Source organism: Pristis pectinata, chromosome 9 (genome assembly GCF_009764475.1).
Source record: "Pristis pectinata isolate sPriPec2 chromosome 9, sPriPec2.1.pri, whole genome shotgun sequence".
In the NCBI taxonomy this organism is placed as follows: Eukaryota; Metazoa; Chordata; class Chondrichthyes; order Rhinopristiformes; family Pristidae; genus Pristis; species Pristis pectinata.
Window position 1 is genome coordinate 86,956,924 of NC_067413.1, and position 22,408 is coordinate 86,979,331.

A 22,408-nucleotide genomic window follows, 5' to 3' on the forward strand; every position below is an offset into this window, starting at 1 on the left:
GGCAGCTCAACTGACCAATTCCAAACACGAGTTGGGGAGGGACAGTCAGAGGTTGATGCTAGCTTCTTGTCCAGGCAAGAAAAATGTACTCTGCAGATGGAGATTGGTAAGAGGGTCAGATACAGTGGGAGAAAACATATGTTCTGTTTACATTAGATTTAAAGGGAACACTAAATATAACAAGAATTTTTAACCCAAGAATAGCTGTACTGTGATGGAATTTGTTATTTTTGGCAAAGAGAAATATTATAAGGTAATTAATTTTTTTTCTTTCATATTAGTTAAATATATTTTAGTTTTTGGCTATTTATTTCACTGGTGTTCACCAGTTCTTCTTTCAGAACACGGGAAAAATGCACATGGAAACTGGAAACAAAAGTAGCAAGTTGTAAGAACATTGTGCTTCAATAACCTGGCAAATAAATGTCCAGGGTCCAGAATTTTTAATCCTCTCACTTAACCCCAAGCTCATCAGGGACTATATGCATTACTCACCCCCATTCATCCAATGATCACATTAGATAATCAGGCTACTGAATAAATTAGATTTTATGCTTGTGGTTAAAAATGTTTTCAGATCTGATAGCAAATGAATAGTATGGCTAAATTAATCTTCTTCCTAAATATGATTGACAAAAGGGTTACATCTTTGGGAATGATCTTTCTTTCTTGGGACAGTGTTAGGTTCTGAAACATGAAGTTGCTTTGTCCACTTTAATGATTCACCTCTGATCCTTACTTGTTATTGGCTGAAAGCAATCAATGATATGTAACCTATTACACTCTGACCAGGAAATACTTGCACTTTTCACGATACTTTTCTACATCTGCTTTGTAAATATTATGATAGAAATGACAAAGCACCCTCTTGTAAGTAAACAAAGAGAAATGGAATAAGTATGCTGAGCATCTTCTTGCTTCTCTTAAATGAGAAAAACATACTTCCATTCAATTTGTCTGCCTGAGTGATATGAGTCAAAAATATTTAAACATCTTTGTTATCTACGTTTATCTTCTTAATCAAGTGCGCTTGGTGAAGGCAAACAATTAAAAGGTAGATACCAAAAGTTATGGCGGATGTTTATAGATTCTTGAAAATACCAAGTAACTAAGGTGGTAAAGGTGGCAAAGTGAATTCTTTCTGTTATTAACCAAGGTATTTAGTACAAGAGCAAGGAGGTTATGCTCAAACTATATAAATCATTGATTTAATATAAAGATAGAAACTGTTGGATGTACTCCACAGGTCAACCAAAAGGGATCCTGTTCTGGTTGGCTACTGGTTACTAGTGGTGTTCCGCAGGGGTCGGTGTCGGGGCCGCTTCTTTTTATTTTGTACATCAATGATTTGGATTATGGAGTAAATGGTTTTGTGGCTAAGTTTTCAGACAACACCAAGATAGGTGGAGGAGTAGAGAGTATTGAAGAAATAGGAAGGTTGCGGAAAGACTTAGATAGTTTAGGAGAATGCGCAAAGGAATGGCAGATGAGATTCAATGTTGAGAAATGTGCTGTTGTACACTTTGGAAAAACAAATAAATGGGCAGATTATTATCTAGATGGGGAGAAAATTCAAAGTACAGAAATACAAAGGGAATTGGGGGTACTCGTGCAGTATACCCTAAAGGTTAACCACCAGGTCAGATCGGCGGTAAAGTAAGCGAATACTATGTTAGCATTCATTTCGAGAGGTATAAAGTATAAAAGTAAGGAAGTGTTGATGAGGCTCTATGAGGCACTGGTGAGGCCTCATTTGGAGTACTGTGCGCAGTTTTGGGCCCCTTATCTTAGGAAGGATGTACTGATGTTGGAGAGGGTTCAGAAAAGATTTACGAGGATGACTCCCGGAATGAAAGGGCTTACTTCTGATGAGCGTTTGTCGGCTCTTGGACTGTATTCATTGGAGTACAGAAGAATGAGAGGGGACCTCATAGAAACATTTAGAATGTGAAAGGACTGGACAGAGTAGATGTGGTTAAGCTGTTTCCCCTGGTGAATGAGTCCAGGACTAGAGGGCACAATCTTAGAATTAGAGGGTACCGGTTTAAAACAGAAATGAGGAGAAATTTCGTTAGCCAGAGGGCAGTGAAATTAAGGAGTTCTTTGCCACTTCCAGCCATGGAGGCCCAATCACTGGGGGTGTTTAAGGAGGAGATTGATAGGTATATAATTAGTCAAGGTATCAAGGGATATGGGGATAAGGCCGGAAATTGGGGCTAAGTAGGAATAGTATTAGTTTAGCTCATGGAGCAGACTCGATGGGCCGAATGGCCTACTTCTGCTCCTTTGTCTTGTGATCTTGTGAACCATTATGTGCGAAGTGAGAAACAGCAATAAATTAGATATCAAACATGTTTATTCACAGGGCACTGTGTATAGTTTTGGTCAATGTGTTATAGTAAGGTGGTGAATGAAGAGGGTATAGATGAGAACTACAAGGATATTGCCACTGCTGGAGAATATTAGTTATGAAAAGGTATGGATGAGCTGGGATTGGTTTTTTTTTGGAATAGGAATGGCTGACATGAGGTTTAGTTGAGGAGCGTACAATTAAGTGGTCTTGGTAGGATGGATAGGAAGAACAACGCATCCCTTGGCACAAAGAGCAGGGGGCACAAAGGGTGGAAGGATCTGAAACTCACAGTCTAAAAGGGTGGCAGAAGTAGAACCCTCCTTATACTTAAAAAGTACTTGAATATGCACCTGAATTGCCATAACCTACAAAGTCATGGAACAAGATATAAAAAGTAGTATTTGGCTGACACAAGAAAAGTGGGCAAAATGGGCTTCCTCTTTGTCCTGTTTTTGAATACACAGCCAGCACCTCATTATTATTTAGTGTTTCCTTTTAGAAAGTTTATGAGGGGGTGATGAGTAAGGACTGAACTTTGATGCTTCTCTTCACCACTAATCTCCACCATGCACTCTCAACTATTGCAAAAACTAAACTGTTGGAAGAACTCAGCAGGTGAAGCAGCATCTGTGGAGGCAAAGGGATGGTCGATGTTTCAGGATGAGACCCTGCATCAGGACTGAGAGTGTGGAGGGAAGCTAGCCAGTATAAAGAGGTGAGAGGGGGAGGGGGAGGGCTGTGACAGAGGATGGCAGGTGATTGGGGTGGTGGGGGGAGTGTTGAGATAGAGGCTGATAGGTGATAGGTAGAAACATAAGAAGGAAATAAATAAGGACATGGAAACAGGTCAGTGAGGGTGATGAGTTGAGGTAACAAGCGGGGGGAAGGGACGGAAAAGGTGAACAAAGGGAGAGAGAACCTGGGTGAACTGGTGGGAGTGGGAGAGGAACACAGAGGGAGAGGGTGACCTGAAAATGGAAAATTCAATGTTCACGCCATTGGGTTGCAGTCTACCCAATCATTTTATTCCAATTACAATAGTTTCTTTTGTATTCTATTTGCTAGATCTGAAGCTGAAACATAATGGTTTTTACTTGATTTGGTTGGCTTAATGCTGACTCCTTTAAATCCAGTTGCAATATAAATGTGGCTGAATTCTCAAATTCATCCACTTACATAACTGTAATCAGTGAAAAAGCTGTGTAAAACCTAGAAAAATTAAGGATTTTTGATAAAATCCATGGAAATGAATTTTAGAGTAAAAGGGTGGCTAGGGAGAGAGTAGGTCCCCTTAGAGATCAGCAGGGCCACCTATGTCTCGAGCCGCAGGAGATAGGTGGGATTTTTAATGAATATTTCTTCTCTGTGTTTATTGAGGAGAAAATCATGCTTGCTCGAGAGATAAGGGAAACAAGTAGTTATGTTTTGGAGGACATTTGTATTACCAGTGAGAAGATATTTGCAGCCTTACAGCTCATTAAGGTGGATAAATCCTCAGGGCCTGACTGATTGCATCCTCGGACTTCGTGGGAGGCTAGAGAAGAAATTGCGGCAGCCCTTGCAGAGATATTTACTTCATCATTAGCCACTGGGGAAGTTCCTGAAGACTGGAAGGTGGTTAATGTTGTTCTGTTGTTTAAGAAAGGTAGCAAGGACAAACCAGGGAACTACAGGCTGGTCAACTTGACATTAGTAGTGAGGAAGTTACTGGAGGGAATTCTGAGGGACAGGATCTACCAGCATTTGGATAGACAGTCTGAGTAGGAGGAGTCAGCATGGCTTTGTGCGAGGAAAGTTGTGCTTGACGAACCTTTTAGAGTTTTTTGAAGAGGTGATGAAAAAGGCAGATGAGGGTAGGGCAGTGGATGTTGTCTATTTAGACTTCAGCAAGGCCTTCAATAAGGTCCTGTATAGTAGGCAGGTCTGGAAGGTTAGGTCCCATGGAATCCGGGGAGAGCTAGTTAGGTGGATTCAAAATTGGCTTGGAGGTAGGAAGCAGAGGGTGGTGGTTGAAGGCTGTTTCTCAGAATGGGGGCCGACGACTAGTGCTGTGTCACAAGGGTTGGTGTTGGGAACCTTGTTATTCATTATTTATATAAATGATTTGGATGCGAATACACAAAGCCTGATCAGTAAGTTTGTGGATGACACAAAATTAGGAGGTGTTGTTGATAGTGAAGAAAGTTATTGTAGATTACAAGGGGATCTTGATCAGTTAGGGAAGTGGGCTGAGGAGTGGCAAATGAATTTCAATACAGATAAGTGTGAGGTGATGCATTTTGGAAAGTCAAACCAGCATAGGACTTATACCATGAATGGTAGGGCATTAGGGAGTGTAATGGAACAGAGGGACCTAGGAGTATAAGTGCATAGTTTGTTGAAAGCGATGCCACAGGTAGACAGGGTGGTGAAAAAGGCGTTTAGCAAGCTGGCCTTCATCAGTCAGGGCGTTGAGTATAGGAGTTGGGACAGTATGTTGCAGTTGTACAAGTCATTGGTGAGGCCGCACTTGGAGTACTGTGTACAGTTTTGGTCACCCTGTTATAGGAAAGATGTAGTTAAACTGGAAAGAGTGCAGAGAAGATTTATGAGGATGTTGCCAGGACCAGAGGGCCTGAGTTATAGGAAGAGGTTGGCCAGGCTAGGTCCTTATTCCTTGGAACATAGGAGAATGAGGAGGCGACCTTATAGAAATGTTTAAAATTATAGGAGGCATACATTAGGTGGACAGTAGCAGTCTTTTCCCAAGGGTAGCGGAGTCCAAAACTAGTGGGCATAGGTTTAGGGTGAGAGGGGAAAGATTTAAAAGGGACCCAAGGGGCAACTTTTTCACGCAGAGGGTGGTGAGAATGTGGAACGAGCTGCCAGAAGGAGTAGTTGAGGCAGGTACACTAGTATCATTTAAGAAGCACTTGGATAGGTACATGGAGGGGTTGGGCTTAGAGGGAGATGGGCCGAATGCAGGAAATTGGGACTAGTTGGGTGGGCACTGTTGTTGGCATGGACTCATTGGGCCGAAGGGCCTGTATCTGTGCTGTATTGTTCTATGACTCTATGAAATGGTGGATCTAATCAATAATAGTTGGATTAACTTCAGGCCTTCCTGAATTGTCAATTCTCATACTACCTACCCTCTCCCTACACCCACCACCAAAAAATAAAACCAGGTGCAGTTAAAAGGGAAAATTATTGCTCCAGTTGAATTTAACATCCAAGCTGGAGTGGCCACCTTGAGGGAATAAAAAAAATACGGAGTATGAAAGAATGTGGTAACCATTCTGTTAGACTTCCACTGCATTGACAAAGTACTATCTGTCCTTTCTAGCCAAATATTTGCTTTAGAGTTACAAATTACAGGGAAACAAAGAATATAAGGTAATTCCAAACCACTGTACACCCGTTATAGGAAAGATTTTACTAATTTGCATTCTTGGGGCAAAAATGTTTACATTAGGAAGACAGACATTGGAAATTCAAGAAAGGATATCAACTAGCAGGGCAAGAATTCACATTTACCAACGATTAATTATAATGGATGGAAATACAAGATAAACTCTACTCTCAAATTTCCTTTCTAGTTCATGAGGCAGTGCTATGAGGTTTTCTTCAAAACAAAACATTGCAGGAGATGGGTGTCACTGCCCATCTCAAACCTGGCCTATTAGGTGGTTCCAAACCTCTTTTAATCACTGTAGCCTGTGGTAAAGATATTCAGTGTTTCTACAATGTTGATGTTGTGAAACAATTTCGAGGTCTAGAAGGACAAGGACTCTGAACACAGTCTTAGAGTTAAATGATTTATTTACAAAGACAAACGCGGGGAAAAGGTAACGGGGCGACACACACACACGTGCGCGTGCACCAGTGATAGCGAGCGTGGGAAAACTGCAACAAGGGTAAAATACACACACGCACACACAATGAACTGGGTACAAACAAGCAAGGAAAAGCAATACGCTACCCACCACCCCTTGACTCAGTGCAGGCATGGCTCCACACTACCGGGAATACTAACTTAGAATGCTTTTAACCCTGTCGAAGTGCACACCTTACCAGCAGTCTCTCCAGCATCGTTTCACGATTCCTCGGAGCAAACAAAGAGAACAGACCCGGCACATGTGGCACTCTTTATAGTGCTGGAGGGTCCAGCCCAGGTAGTTCAAAAGGGCCAATGGCCCGGTGCCAGAAAGGACTAATCTATCACAGGAGGCTAATGGCCCAAGGCCAAGTACAAAGATGCTTAAAGGGGCCAATGGTCAGGTGTGCACTGATGGGTGGGGTGGAGCTGGGCCTTGTCAGTGGTGTGTCTTTCGACCAGGTACTGGGCAGTGCTGTCACGTGACAGCCCTGGACCTCCACAATACAGTTGAGCAGAGCGATCCAGGGATCTTGACCATTGACAATGAAAGATCAGTGATACATTTCCAAGTCAGGATGGTGTGTGATTTGAAGGTAGCAGCTTTGCCTAATATCTGCTGCCTGTGTTGTTCCAGGTGGTAATGGTCATGGATTTGGAGATGTTCTTAAAGAAAACTTGGCAAATTGCTGCAGTGCCTCTTGACAAATGATACACTATAGCCAGGGTGAGTTTGTGGTGGAGCTAATATTTAAGATGATAAATGGGGCATTGATTAAGAGGATTGCCATTGCTGGACAGTGCTGAGCTTCTTAAGTGTTTTTGGAGTTATGCTTATCTAGGGAGGGTAAAGAGAAAACTATTACATACCTGATATATGCCTTGAAAGGCTTTGAGGAGTCAGAAGGTGATTTGTTCATTGGAGAATACCAGCTTCTGGTCAATTATGGTCACAGTATTTATGTTAAGTTTCTGGTCAGTATTCAATCTCCATCCTGGTGGAGGTGTGGGAAAGGAGAGTTCAACAACAGAAATGAATCCATGAAAGACAAAATCCAGATTACAAAATGCTTATATTTTAATTTCAAAAACTTTTGACAGGTAAAAGTAAATTTTCTGAGGAAAGTAAGCTAACGTTAGTCTAACATTGTTCAAACCAGTGACAAAACAGAATAAAATATGATTAAATTACCTAACTCAACATTGTTGGTACATTGGGCTGATCACCAAACATTTATCCAGACTGTGATATCTATTTCAAATGCAAGCACAATGCTTACATCACATTGCAAAGGTTTGACACATGAACACAGTGCACTGCCATGGATTGGGCTTTAAACACTGATATAATCATTTGATTTATGCATGAACATTTTAATCATATTTACTAAACTCTGAATTGTACAAGACAATTTAATCTAAATTTATAACTACCAGTTAACATTACAATTATTTGATTTTAATTAAAAAGTATTTACAGGCAAATATCAAATATTTTAGTTTAAGAATTAGGACATGTATCAGCAGACAGCTCCCTTAAAGAGTTTTTTTTAAATATAAGTACTAACAAAAGTGTTAAGAACAACAGTGTTGTACTGAATTCCTCAATTGCTGAACTATCTTGCTGATGTCAAATTCTGTTGCCATTTATCTTGTTCCAGAACTCAAGCTTCAATCTCTAAAAACAATTTTTTTTTATATACAGAATATGCAGTACAAAGGAACCTGCATATACAACAAATGCCTCTTGTACCACTTGCTGGTATGAAGCAAGATGAAGTGTTAAAGGATATAAGCAAGTTGCTTTCGATATTCTTAAAGGAGCTTGGAAAAAAATACACAGTGTTACAAAAAATAAACAATAAGGGTTATTCTTTTATTTTAAGAATGCTTAAAATTCAAGCATAAAATTCCTCTCACCAAATTAGCGACATTTCTATAGGCAAATGTACAATGAATAATAAAAAATACCACATGCTTAAATCCTAACCCTGAAGAATCTTAATCCTAATGATTCATTTCTTACTAGAATATAGTCAAATAGACTGCGACGGCAGACCAAAACATTAAAAGCAACTTTACTAAAACAAATTAAAACTGCAATACACCATTCAAAATATTTCTATTACTGCACCATACATGGATTAAGGCATTAATGACACTTGAAATATTCAATTACGTAATTTATTCTGTTGTCCCAAGTGGCCAACCCGACTAAAAAAATCCTTATACAGTGCAACAATTTATACTAAATATATTAATTATGTACACTGAAGACAGAAAAAATAGCATTCTTCATACAAATTGTAAAAAGGAACAGAATTTAACAGAAAAATATACAAGAATCACATTTACTAATGCAGTCATCTATGTTATTCAGAAACATACAAGAAATGGAGACATCAAGATTAAATTAATTAACTACACGCTATACTTTCCAGGTTTTGCTCAGTTTCAGCTGCCATTGCTGCAGCTTGCAATTGCTCTGTCTCACTGGCAATCACACTTGTGGGTACCTGTTTGCGTTCACTGTGCATATTATTTTCATGTCTCTTTAGATCAGAAGCTTTAGCAAAAGCTTTAGTACAGGAACCACAAACAAATGGCTTCTCACCACGATGCCTCCGTTCATGGTCTTTCAGATGAGACTTGTGCTTAAAAGCTTTGTCACACATGTGGCATGCAAAGGGTCTTTCGTTACTGTGGACTCGTTCATGTTTTTTTAAGTCAGGAGCTCGAATGAAAGATTTTCCACACACATCACACCCATAAGGTTTGAAACCTGTGTGAATTTTGAGATGTTCTTTCAAGTGAGCTTGCGTGGTAAAAGCCTTTGAGCAGATGTCACACACAAACGGTCGATCAGCAGAATGCAACTTCTCATGTTTCCTCAAACGTGTTTCATCAGTGAAAGTCTTGCCACAGGACTGACAACTGAACTGATCCCTGTCACCATACAACAAATATTCAAATTTCACATCAGTGTTTGCTGTCCAGCCTGGTGCTTGTTCTTCCTTGACTCCACTCATGCTATCATTGAAAGCAAGAGTTGGAGGAGGTTGAGGAGCCACATCCTTGGGTTCAGTTGATTCCATGGTTTCCACTTCAGAACCAAAGCAATTGACTTTACGAACTTCCTCACTTCCAAGTTCCTTCAAAATAGCTTCTTGAACACGCAGGCCATTTGCTTGGGTCTTTCCATCATCAGGATTAGGTACAGTTTCTTCTACTGCCTCCTCTGATTGTCCTTCAAGCTGATCTCCAATTTCTTCTATCTCTTCGTCTGTGCTATTTACTGAGGGCCGATGGATCTTAGCACTTATACTGTAGGGGTATCGACTTTTTCGACGAGCTGCATTCTGTTGAGGGGATACATCACGCTTCTGAATACATAATTTATCTAAAAATTTGATTCCAAGGATTTGTCCAGAAGACATCATCAAATTCACATCTTCTCTCTTCACAGAGATTTTGGAGGTGTACATATAATTCAGTACTTCTTCAAATATATCAGAACGCAAAAAATCAATCTCAATCACTGAGGAACTATCAACCTCTAGTTTTTTAAACAATTTCTTGAAGTAAGTGCTACATGCTGCCAATACACATCTGTGGGCTCGGAATTTAACATCTTCCACCACGATGGCTATGTCACAGAATTCTCCTTCTAATCTTTGCTCGTTCAGTGTTTTCAGGAATGCATTTTTGTGTTCGTCGTCATTGTATTTCACTACCTCACCCATTGTGCACTGTAAACAACTGGAAATAGAAAGATTTAGAAAAGGAAAAAAAGTAATGTAAGTTTCTGCAAATAGCCAATAAATATTTAAATCATCCAATCCCCATACCCTAAGATACAGCATTAATTATTGTCCTTATGGGAAAACAGGCATCTTAATTTTTTTTGTGTATTTAAATGATCATTGTTCCCCATGTAAATCAGCCTGCTTTGTTCCAGGTTTTACATACTTCTAGTAAAACCACTGCGAAGTCTTTACATACTGCTACCTTTTGTGACTGAGTTCCTGTCTGCCAGCATTTGCTTCTGTATGAAGCCAATTTTTTTTGTGGCTCCATTTTGAATTGCTCTTTATATGTGCCTGCAGTGATTTTGTCATTAACAAAATTAAAGCTGAAGGATTAATGGGATGGTGATTCTATGGATATAACATTGGCTGAAATATAAAAGGCAAAGCAAAGGTCAACAGTTGTTTATCTGACTGGAGAAAAGTTCTCCCAGTGGCCAGTGCTGGGACCAGTGAATTTATTGATATAAATTAAAATCCTGAAGCTGACCATACAGACTATGATTGCAAAGTTTGCAGATGACAGTATTGTGAATTGCAAAGAGGATTGTGATAAATTGCAGCAGGATACATACAGGCTAGTGCAATGGATAGATGCATGGCAGATGAAGTTTAATGGGGAAAAATGTGAGATAACACATTTTGGTAGGAAGAATTTAGAAAGTAATTTTAGAATAAAGGATACTATTCTAATAGGGCTGCAGGAGCAGAGTGACCTAGGGGTCTGTGTGCACAAATCATTGAAAGTTGACAACACAGGCTGAGAAAGCAGTTAATAAAGCACATGCAATTCTGGACTTCAGAGAGAGAGTCCAGAAAAGATTTACCAAAGTATTTCTTGGGATGAAAGACCACAGTTTTGGAGAGGCTGGGACTGTTTTCTTTGAAGAGGCTGAGGGGAGATTTGATAGAAATATATAAAACAATGAGGGATCTGTACAGAGTGGATGATGGAGGCTGTTCCTCGTGGTGGAGGGGTTGAGGACTAGAAGCTGCAGGTATTAAAAATGGGGGGAGGTGAATTATGAGGGACGTAAGGAAAAAAAATTATACCCTATGATTGGTATACGGATGCATTGCCTGAAAATGTAGTGGAAGCAGGTTGCATTATGGCCTTCAAAAGGGAATTGAATAAATATATGGTGGAGAAATGTTCGCAAGGCTACAGAGGGCCAGTGGATAGAACTAGAGAGCTGGCATGGATGTGGACTGAATGGTCTCCTCCCGTGCAGTAACTATTCTATGAATCTCAGAATGCTGTAAACAGGACGACAGAGATATTGAAAATGGGCAGACATGACTGATTAAATTATTGGAAAGAAATGTAAAGGTGTGTTTTGGGTGTAAATATAAAGAGTCAATAAAAATGTAATGATGCAGAGAGGCCTGGAAATATACTGAGGCATAGAATACAAAAGCAAAGAACTATTTATATAATCTCTGGTTAGATTACACCATTACGGCTATTTCTGGGCACCTCACTGCAGATGAGATAGTATGGCCTTTCAGAGGATGTAGAAGAAACTTACTAAAATAGTACCAAAACTGACTTTTTTGCCTTCTGCCCCAACCTAGACTGTCCTTTTTGTTTATTCCTCCCCTCCCCAGTTTTTCCGCATCTTAAAATCTGCTCATTCCAAATTCTACCCAGTTCTGATAGAAGTCATCAACCCGAAACATTACTCCAACAAATCCTGCTAAGTATTTCCACAATTTTACATTCCCAGCAACTGCAACCTTTTGCTTTTCTAGTACTATCACCACCATCACTTAGATTACTGCAGAATGCAAGTTAAGTCATAACACAGGAAATCATAACACAGAATGTTATATTGCTATAGGCATTATACTAATCCCAAATTTTCTTCTTTCTATACTAGTCCCAAATTGATCAAAGTAGAACCCACAGTTCTGAAGGTTTAATGTAATGCAAATGCCAATGTTTTTTTAAATTTTGTTTTTCTTTGGGTGTCATTAAAAACTGTAAGCTAAAACTGCAGACTCATCCATGTGAAAATGATGATGGCCAACAGTGTCATTACATCAAATTCCAATATAAAACTTAATGCCCAAAAATGTAATACACCTTGGGAATGATGTAAAGATTCTGGAGAAGGTGCAGAGAGATTTATCAACATTATACTAATGATCAAGGACTTTAGCAAAGAAGCTAGGTTGTTCTCCTTGAAACAGATGTTGCAAATAGATCTGATAATATTGTGAAGGGGACAGATAGTGTGGATGCAAAGGAACTGTTCCCATTGAGACTAGTGAGAGATTCAAAAGTGTTGGTGTTCAGGGGAATCTGGGTGTCCTTGAACCCAAATCATCAAGAGTTAGTATGCAGTTACAGCAAGCATTAGAAAGACCAATAGTTTTACTTATTGCAATTACGCCTCTTACATATTGCAATTATTTGTAATGCGAAAGGATTTGAATTTAGTAGTAGAGATTATAGGGCCTTGATGAGACCACATCTGGAACACTGTAAATTTCTGGTATTGCTACTTCCTTGGGTAGCAATACCAGAAATGTGCAGTGTAACAAGAGAGTGGGATGGCAAGTTTGTGAAGAAATACTAAGGAGACTGGGCTTACATTCCCTTGAGTTTAGAAGAATGAGAAGTAACCTCGTTGAAAAGTATAAAATTATTACTAGGCCTAAGGGGCAAATGCAGAGCTGATATTTCCCCAGACTGGTTGTCTGGAACCAAGGATTATATTCTTAAAATATAGGTTCAGTTATTCAGGACAGAGATGAAAAGACATTTCTTCACCCAGAGGTTTGTGAATCTTTGGAATTCAGCACTAAAGAGGGCTGTGGAAGCTCAGCTGCTGAATACATTCAAGATTTGGACAATTATTTTTGATATTAAGGGAATCAAGGGACACATGTAGGAAAATGGGCAGCTAAACAGAAAGGCAGGTAGTGCTGGTGCCTCACAGCTCCAGCAACCTGGGTGAAATCCAGACCTTGGGTGCCGTCTGTGTGGAGTTGTTTTCCCTGGATTTCCCCCGGGTCTCTCCTTCTCAGCAAAGTGCTGGTTGGTTAGTTAATAGGCTAATGTAAATTGTCCCTGGTTGTTGATGGGTGGTAGGAGAATTGGGGGAAGTTGATGGAGGTGCGAGAAAGAATGGGTTAGAGGGAAATACAGTGGAATGGGAATGCACTGAGAACTGACATAGATGGTCCGAATAACCTCCACCTATGTCATAAGGAATAATATGAAAGTGGCACTAAAAACTTCAGCCATGATCGTATTAAACGATGAGCTGGTAGAAGGGGCTGAGTTCCCGTCCCCCTGCGCATTTAAGGTTCGAGCCACACGGCGGAGCCTTTCCCCAATGGTGAAGCTCTATCACAGTGCACTCTCCAGGCGGCGATATGCACTGGCGCTCAGCTCCTGCAATCAGCTCCTGGTCGCGGCACTTCCCGCGTCCCTCTCGGGATCGCGCGCTTCCCCGCCGCTTTATTTTGGATTTTACTTATTACAATCAGTCATGCCACGCAATTATCGGATTTTTAAATTTTAAAAGCTAAGTTAGAAATCCTTCTGCTATTGCATTAAGACGGCAATTGTGGATGTTGCGTTTTAAATATCAAATTAAACATCTAATATTTTTGTTACAATGTAATCAGCAATGTTTATTTCTCAAATAGGTTCTACAGATGTATTCAAAGGGAATTTTAATTATAATTGGATACTCCATTTTGAAAAGCGCCCGTTTCAATTTCATTTGCTGACTCTCAATGCACTGACAGGCTGTATATAGGAAATGGGGGGGGGGGGGAAGAATGCAAACTCTGGGGAGATTAGCCGCACATACGGCTGCTGGATTTCAATGCAAAGCGGTTCCAATGAGATGGATCTCAGCCGAGGACACCCACGCCAGTCGTAGCCTCCTCGCCCCCTCTGCACGGAGCTCGGACCGCGCCTCGCTCCCAGCGTGCCCGGACTGTCACGAGTGCAGCTCCCTCCCACGCACCGACCATCTTGTTACAGATCGCGTTCACCTCGCTCCCCTCCACCCGCCCTCGCTCCCGCGCCCAGAGTCCCGGTGCCTGGCTCCTCCAAGGCCGATTTGCCCCCAGTTGCAATGAGGGGTGCAAATGGCGAGGGGAGGGGAGACGGGAACAGCCCGGAGCCCGGTGCTGGCCGCGGCCCGGGCTCGGGCAAGCGCGCGCGCCGCCGCCGCCCGGCCGGGTGTCCGCGAGCCCCCGCGCCCGCCCGCCCTCCTTACCTGAGCCGCGCCCGGGACTGCAGGACGGTCGTAGGGTTTGGTGGGGAGGATGAAGAGATGTCTGGGGCACCAACTTGTGGGCCCAATGTGGACGCTCCGCCCGAGCACTAGCGAGGGTGACGGAGTGACGCGCTGCGCAAGCACGGGGCGGGAGCAGGCGCGGGACGGCGCGAGCCCCAGGCGGGGACACGCACGGGCCGCAGTGATGTGGGCGGGGGCGCACCCGGGCGCCGTGCGCGGGCTCAATGCAAGTGCGCGAATAATGCACGGGAAACTGCGGAGAGAATCATGCGTGGGAAACAATGCAGAGCCAATAATGCATGGGAAACAAACCTTGCAGGCTTGATTATCAGCATTGCTTTGAAGGCAATATAGCTTGTCTGAAAGAAGGAAATTAAAGGTTTCAGGATCTGAGAATCACTAGCGAAGCCAGCGTTTATTACCCATCCTTGAATGCCCTTGAGAAAGTGATATTGATTCATCTTCTTGAACTGCTGCAGTCTGTCTGGGGAAGGTACAACGACAGTACAGTTGAGTTACTGGATTTAGACCAGCAATGGTGAAGGGCCAGCGATTTATTTGCAAGTCAGGGGGAATCTGCAGGTGGGGGTGTTCCCTGACACCTACTGCATTTGTCCATTAGGTGGTAGAGACAGGGGTGCTGTCAGAGCTGATGAGTAACTGCAGTGCATTGCGAATTTGATACCCACTGCAGCTACTGGATGTTCATTGGGTGCCAATGAAGTGGGCTGCTTTATCCTGGATGGTGTGGAGGTGCATGTGAGCTGTTGGTGTCGCACTTATCCGGGTAAAAGGAAAATGTTACATGATGCTCCTGACTTCATATTTAATAGCGCTTTACAACACAGAAGGAAGCAATTTGGCCCATCAAGTCTATGCCAGCCCTCATTAGCAATCCCATTACCCAGCCTTTGACCAGCACATGTAGCCATGGTATTTATGTGACTGGTTCAGTTGAACTTTGCATCAATGGTAACTTCCAGGATGTTGATGGTGAAGAACCTGGGGATGGTAATGCCGATAAATATTTCCAACAAGAGAGAGAGTCTAACCACGTGACAAAAAAATGTTGGAATCTCTCTCTTGTTGGAAATGGTTATTGCATATCATTTATAAGGCATTAATGCTACCTGTCACTTATCACCCTATGCCTGAATGTTGCCAAGGTGTTGCTGCATGCAGGTATCAACCGATTCATTTGCTGAGTAGTTGTGAATAAAATTCAATATTATAGAACTATCAGCGAACATCCCCACTTCTGCCTACAGGATGAAAGGTCATGGATGATGCAGTTGAAAATGATTGGGCCTAGGACACTGCCCCGAGGAACTCCTAAACTGACGTCTTGAGCTGGAATGATTTATTTCCAACAACCAAAGTAATTATGTTTAGTATATGTTTTTCTTGTGAATGCTGCTTATATGATGCAATGTGCCTGTGATGCTGCTACAAGTAAGTTTTTCATTGCACCTGGGCATATGTATACTTGTGCAGATGACAATAAACTCGACTTTGAATTTGAATTTTCCTTTGTGTGGTATGACTGGTGCGTATCAAGTAGATAATGTTGATTATTATTTGTAACTATGTGATGTTTTCCCTTTTGATGCTCGTTGACTTTAGTTTTACCAGAATGCTTTGAGGCCGAGGACCATCATTTTAACCCTGCCTCTCGAATTCATCTCTCTGTTCCATCTTTGGACCAAGGCTGTGAGGAGGTCTGGTGCCCAGTGATCCTGGCAAAACCCAAGATGGCTATTGATGAGTACATTATTGGTGAGTAAGTGCCCTTGCTAGCACTTTTGATGACAACTTTCATCAATTTATTGATCATCATTGTTAGGGATTGAATGTCAGTTTTAATCAGGAGTTACGTGGAAGCAGCCATCAGTACAGACAAGAACCAATCTTCATCTTCCATCAATTTACTGCTTATCATCACCTCATCATTTTTAGCTAGCCCTTCTTCTGATGGAATAATCTCCATTTTCCTGGAATGAATGCAGCTCTAACAACTCTCAATAAGCTCAACACCATTCAGGGCAAAGCAGCCTGTTGGATTGGCATATCAACCATCAGAAGCATTAATATTGCGCACCAATGGCACACAGTAGCTTCTGTGCACATCATCTACAAAATGCACTGCACTATCACCACACTACTCGTACAGCACCTCTTAAACCCATGGCCCCTAACACCAAGGAGGACAAGGGCAGCAGGTGCATGGGAACATCTCCACTTGGGAATTCCTCTCCAGGTTGCACACCATCCCGCTTTGGAAAGATATCACTGGTCCTTCATTCCCATTGGGTCTAAATCCTGGAACTCCCTCTCTTATCAGAGGGTGGATGTACCTTCATCAGAAGGATAGAAGTGGTTCAGAAAGGTAGCACACCACCACCTTCTCAAGAGCAATTTCAGAGGTGCAATGAATAGGGGCATTGCCAGTAGCACATAGATCCTGAAAATGAATTTAAAAAAAAGTGGGAATTCTTCAGTGTGATTAGTTTAATGACGCCATTGATGCTGAATGGCAGGGAGTCCCCAGAACTGGCAGCAAACAATAAGCCAGATCTTCTGATGATCACTGAGCCTCCCAAGCTCTCCAATCCAATGCACACTGTTTCTACCACGCAAGGGGAGGCCAGCTCCCAACTGACCAGCAAGGCTCCTCCCCTAGATGGTCTTGAGAGCCAGAGACCCTGCCCCAGCCTCACCGGCCATGTCGAGGTCCTAAAGTTCAGTTTGGCAGAGTGTTCACTTCCCAGCAATGCTGCAACTCCTCTGCACAACCAGGCTGTCTCACTTTCTCCCCATGAATAGCAGCACTCTAACCGCAAGTGAGTTTTAATCAGTCCAGAAGGTCAATCATGTATACACGTTGAAGCAATGTTGTTATATCTATGTTTTTTAGCCTTGCACTGGTCATTTGTCCCAGGGTATTTGTCAAGAAAGCTCTTGGTCTTGCCAAGTCTCCTTCCCCCTTCCTTGCCAGAAAGAGAGCGCAATATAGTTGCAAATGATAATAATCAACATTATCTATTTGATGTGCACCAGGCTTTGTGCAATAAACCAAGAGAGAATACCAGAAGTTAGCACAGAAGGGAACACAAAATTCTTCTGTAGGCTTGTAAAAAGCAATGTGATAGTGAGAGGAGGGCTGGGGAAGATTAGGGATAAAGAAGTTGATGTTTTTGCAGAGTTGGAGGGAACAGCAGAAAAGCCACACAAATAGTCTTTACCAAGGATGACAATGCTGCCAAAATCTTAGTAGGAGAAATATGCAGATAACAGATGGGTTGAAAATTGATGAGTTCCCAGGAAGGTTGGCAATGGTTAAAGTAAACAGCTGATGTGCTGCAGACAGGATGTGGCTCAGTGAATTGGGGTAGGTTGCAAAAGGGTTTACAGTAACCATCTAAACCTCCCTCGAAAAGTTGGGGTGTGTTTGGGATAGGTGCCAGCAGACCAGAAGACAGCAAATTAAACATTTTTGTTCAAAAAGGGTTTTGAGGACATGCTGGGCATTACAGACCAGTCAGTTTTGGTGGTGGGAAGCTTTTGGAAATTATAATGTAAAAACATTTTCACAATGAAATACAAATTAATGAATGAGAAAAAACACAGGCTTGTTAAAAACAAACTGTTTTATTAACCATTGAATATTTTAATGAGGAAAAAAGCTGATGAAGGGAATCCAGTGACGTGAAGTTTAGGAAAGTACCTGGTAAAGTCTCGCATATTGGGCTGCTTAACAAAACATTGGCCATAGGATAAAAGAGTTGGTGGCTGCTTTGGTAAAATATTACGTTAAGAATAAAAAGACAAAATGGTAAACAGTGTTTTTTCAGACTGGAGGATGGTCGGCAGTGGTGTTTCCCAAAGGCAAGTGCTAGGCCCACTTTTTGTGTTTTGCCATACATGCACAAAAGTTCCAAACAACAGATGTAAGAGCATTTGGACGCTTGGTGAACAGCAAGGAGTATTGTCATTAAGTGGGCAAGAACATGATAGATGGAAAATTATATCGAAGTATGTAAAATCACCGACGTTCGTAGAAAAAAAATAGGAAAGGAGTATTATTTAATTGGTGAGACGTTGAAAATTATTGGTGTTCAGAGGGAGCTTGATATCCTTGCACCTGAATCACTGAAGGTTAACGTGAAGATACAGCAAACAATTAGGAAGCCAATCTGTATATTGGCCTTTATTATAGGAGGATTTGAGCACCAAAGCAAAGAGATCTTACTGAAATTATGTAGGGCCACAGAGTGTGGAATATTGTGTACAGGTTGGCTCTCCCTACCAAATGAAGAATATACTTACAATGGAGGATGCCACAAAGGTTCACCAGATTGATTCCTGGATGGGAGGATTGTCCTTCGAGGAATGATTGATCAGATTTGGCCTATACTCTGAAAAAGAATGAGAAGTGATTCCCTTTAAGCGTGTTAAATTCCTATGGTACTTGACAGGTAGATGCAGGGGTGATGGTTCCTCTGGTCTAGAACTAGGGTCGTATTCTCAATATAAGTGATCAGCATTTAGTTTTGAGATGAGAAAAATTTTCTTTACCCTAAACGGGTAGTGAATCTTTGGAATTTTCTACCTAAGAAGGCTGCAGAGACTCGGTCATTAATTATTTTCAAGTCAAAGATTGCTAATTTTTTGGATATTATGGGAATCAAGATATAAGGATTTAGTACAGGAAAATGGTAAAAGGTCAGCCATGATTTTACTGAATGGTGGAGAGGGTGTGAGAGATTGAATGGTCTACTGCTGCTTCTACTTCTTATGTTCTTATATAACTGATTGCAAAGGGAGATGAATGTGGTAGCAGATTAGGCAGACAAGTGGCAGGTGAAATTTAATAGACAATTATTAAGTGATACATTTTGGCAGAAAGAGGTGCAATAAACCAAATTGCACAGTTTTAAAGGTCATGCAGTGTCAGAGGAACCTGGGTGGTAAATTGGTTTATTATGTTCACATGTACTGAGGTACAGTGAAAAACTTGTCCTGTATACCGTTCATACAGATCAATTCATTACAACAGTGCATTGAGGTAGTACAAGATAAAACAATAACAGAATGCAGATTAAGTGTTACAGTTACAGAGACAGTGCAGTGTAGGTAGACAATAAGATGCAAGGTCATAACTAGATAGATTGTGAGGTCAAGAATCCATCTTAGTGAGGGTCAAAGGGGACATGCCAAATTTCTTTAGCCTCCTGAGGAAGTAGAGGCACTGCTGAGCTTTCTTGGCCATGGTATCTACGTGGTTTGACCAGGACAGGCTATTGGTGCTGTCCACTCCTACGAACTTGAAGCCCTCAACCCTCTTGACCTCAGCAGCATTGATGTAGACAGGAGCATGTGCACCATCCCCCTTCCTGAAGTCAATGACCAGCTCTTTTGTTTTGCTGACATTGAGGGAAAGGTTGTTGTTGTGACACAATATCACAAGGCTCTCTACCTCCTTCCTGTACTCCGACTCATCATTGTTTGAGATACGGCCCACTGCGGTGGTATCATCTGCAAACTTGTAAATGGAGTTGGAGCAGAATCTGACCACACAGTTGTGAGTGTTGATGGAGTAGAGTAGGGGGCTGAGGACTCAGCCTTGTGGGGCACCAGTGTTGAGAATAATCAGGGCGAGGGTATTGCTGCTTATCCTTACTGATTGCGGTCTGTTGGTCAGGAAGTCAAGGATCCAGTTGTAGAGGGAGGTGTTGAGTCCCAGGTCTAGGAGTTTGGAGATGAGTTTACTTGGAATTATAGTATTGAGGGTGGAGCTGTAGTCAATAAACAGTAGTCTAATATAGGTGTCTTTAGTGTCCAGGTGTTCCAGAGATGAGCGTAGGGCCAGGGAGATGGTGTCTGGCATAGACCTGTTTCGGCAGTAGGCGAATTGCAGTGGGTCGAGGTTGTCAGGGAGGCTGGAGTTAATGTGTGCCATGACTGGATTCTTAAAGCACTTCATGATGGTGGATGTCAGAGCCATTGGGCGGTAGTCATTAACATAAAACATAGAACATTAACATAGAACATAGAAGCTGCAGAGAGTTGTGGACACAGTCTAGCGCATCACGGACACCAGCCTCCCCTCCTTAGACTCTGTCTTTACCTCTCGCTGTCTTGGTGAAGCAGCCAGCATATTCGAAGACCCCACCCACCTGGGTCATTCTCTCTTCTCTCCTCTTCCATCAGGTAGAAGATACAAGAGCCTGAGGCCACGTACCACCAGACTTAAGGACAGCTTCTACCCCACTGTGATAAGACTATTGAATGGTTCCCTTATACGATGAGATGGACTACGACCTCACGATCTACCTTGTTGTGACCATGCACCTTATTGCACTGCACTTTCTCTGTAGCTGTGACACTTTACTCTGTACTGTTATTGTTTTTACCTGTACTACATCAATGCACTCTGTACTAACCCAATGTAACTGCACTGTGTAATGAATTGACCTGTATGATCGGTTTGTAAGACAAGTTTTTCACTGTACCTTGGTACGATTGACAATAATAAACCAATACCAATACAGCACAGTACAGGCCTTTGGCCCACAATGTTGTGCCGACATCTTATCCTGCTCTAATATCTATCTAACTCTTTCCTCCCACATAGCCCTCTATTTCTCTATCATTCACGTGGCTATCTATGAGTGTCTTAAATGTCCCTAATGTATCTGCCCTCACAATCTCTGCTGGCAGTGCGTTCCACGCACTCACCACTCTCTGTGTAAAAAAAACTTACCTCTGTCATCCCCCTTATACCTTCCTCCAATCACCTTAAAATTATGCCCCCTCGAGTTAGCCATTTTCGCCTTGAGAGAAAGTCTCTGACTGTCCACTCAATCTATGCCTCTTATCACCTTGTGCACCTCTATCAAGTCACCTCTCATCCTCCTTCTCTCCAAAGAGAAAAGCCCTAGCTCACTCAGCCTATCCTCATAAGACATGCTCTCCAATCCAGGCAGCATCCTCTGCATCCTCTCTAAAGCTTCCACATGGAAACATAGAAAAAAAAACTACAGCACAATTCAGGCCCTTCGGCCCACAAAGCTGTGCCGAACATGTCCCTACCCGAGTAATTACTAGGCTTACCCATAGCCCTCTATTTTACTCAGCTCCATGTACCTATCTAACACTCTCTTGAAAGACCCTATCGCATCCTTCCTATAATGAGGCGACCAGAACTGAACACAATACTCCAAGTGTGGTCTAACCAGAATTCTATAGAGCTGCAACATTACCTCCTGGCTCTTGAACTCAGTACCCTGACTAATGAAGGCCAACGCACCATACACCCTCTGAACAAACTTATAGACCTGCGTGGCAACCTTGAGGGATCTATGGGCATGGACCCCAAGATCCCTCTGTTCCTCCACACTGCTGAGTCCTGCCATTAACCTTGTATTCTGCCTTCAAATTCAATCTCCCGAAGTGTATCACTTCACATGTTACCAGGTTGAAATCCATCTGCCACTTCTTAGCCCAACTCTGCATTCTATCAATATCCTGTTGTAATCCACAGCAACCTTCTACACTATCCACAACACCACCAACCTTCATGTCATCAGCAAACTTACTAACCCACCCTTCCACATCCTTATCCAAGTCATTTATAAGAAAATCACAAAGAGCAGGGGTCCCAGAACAGATCCCTGCAGAATACCACTGGTCACCGACCTCCAAGCAGAATAAGCATCATCTACCACCACCCTCTGTCTTCTATGGGCGAGCCAATTCTGAATCCACACAGCCAAGTTTCCCTGGATCCCATGCCTCCTGACTTTCTGAATGAGGCCTTCATGAGGAATTCAAAAGCCTTCCTAAAATCCATGTACACCACATCCACTGCTCTACCTTCATCAATGTGCTTTGTCACATCCTCAAAGAATTCAATCAGGCTCGTGAGGCACAACCTGCCCCTCACAAAGCCAGGCTGACTGTCCCTAATCAGCCTATGCTTCTCCAAATGCCCATAAATCCTGTGTCTAAGAATCTTCTCCAGTAATTTCCCACCACTGAAGTAAGACTCATTGGTCTGTAGTTCCCAGGATTATCCCTTCTCCTTTTCTTAAACAAAGGAACAACATTTGCCACCCTCCAGTCATCTGGC

At 42.2% G+C, this 22,408-nt stretch overlaps 1 protein-coding gene across 1 annotated transcript; it reads right to left on the minus strand.

Annotated features, from left to right (window-relative positions):
- Positions 1–7,263: 7,263 nt before the first annotated feature.
- zbtb14 (zinc finger and BTB domain containing 14) lies at positions 7,264–14,434 on the minus strand. Its single transcript, XM_052023280.1, has 2 exons — positions 14,257–14,434; positions 7,264–9,968 (listed from the first exon to the last, which is right to left on the minus strand). Exon 2 carries the CDS (start codon positions 9,950–9,952, stop codon positions 8,627–8,629), a length of 1,326 nt encoding a protein of 441 aa, XP_051879240.1. The 5' UTR covers positions 9,953–9,968; positions 14,257–14,434; the 3' UTR covers positions 7,264–8,626.
- Between the last annotated feature and the right edge of the window lie 7,974 nt (positions 14,435–22,408).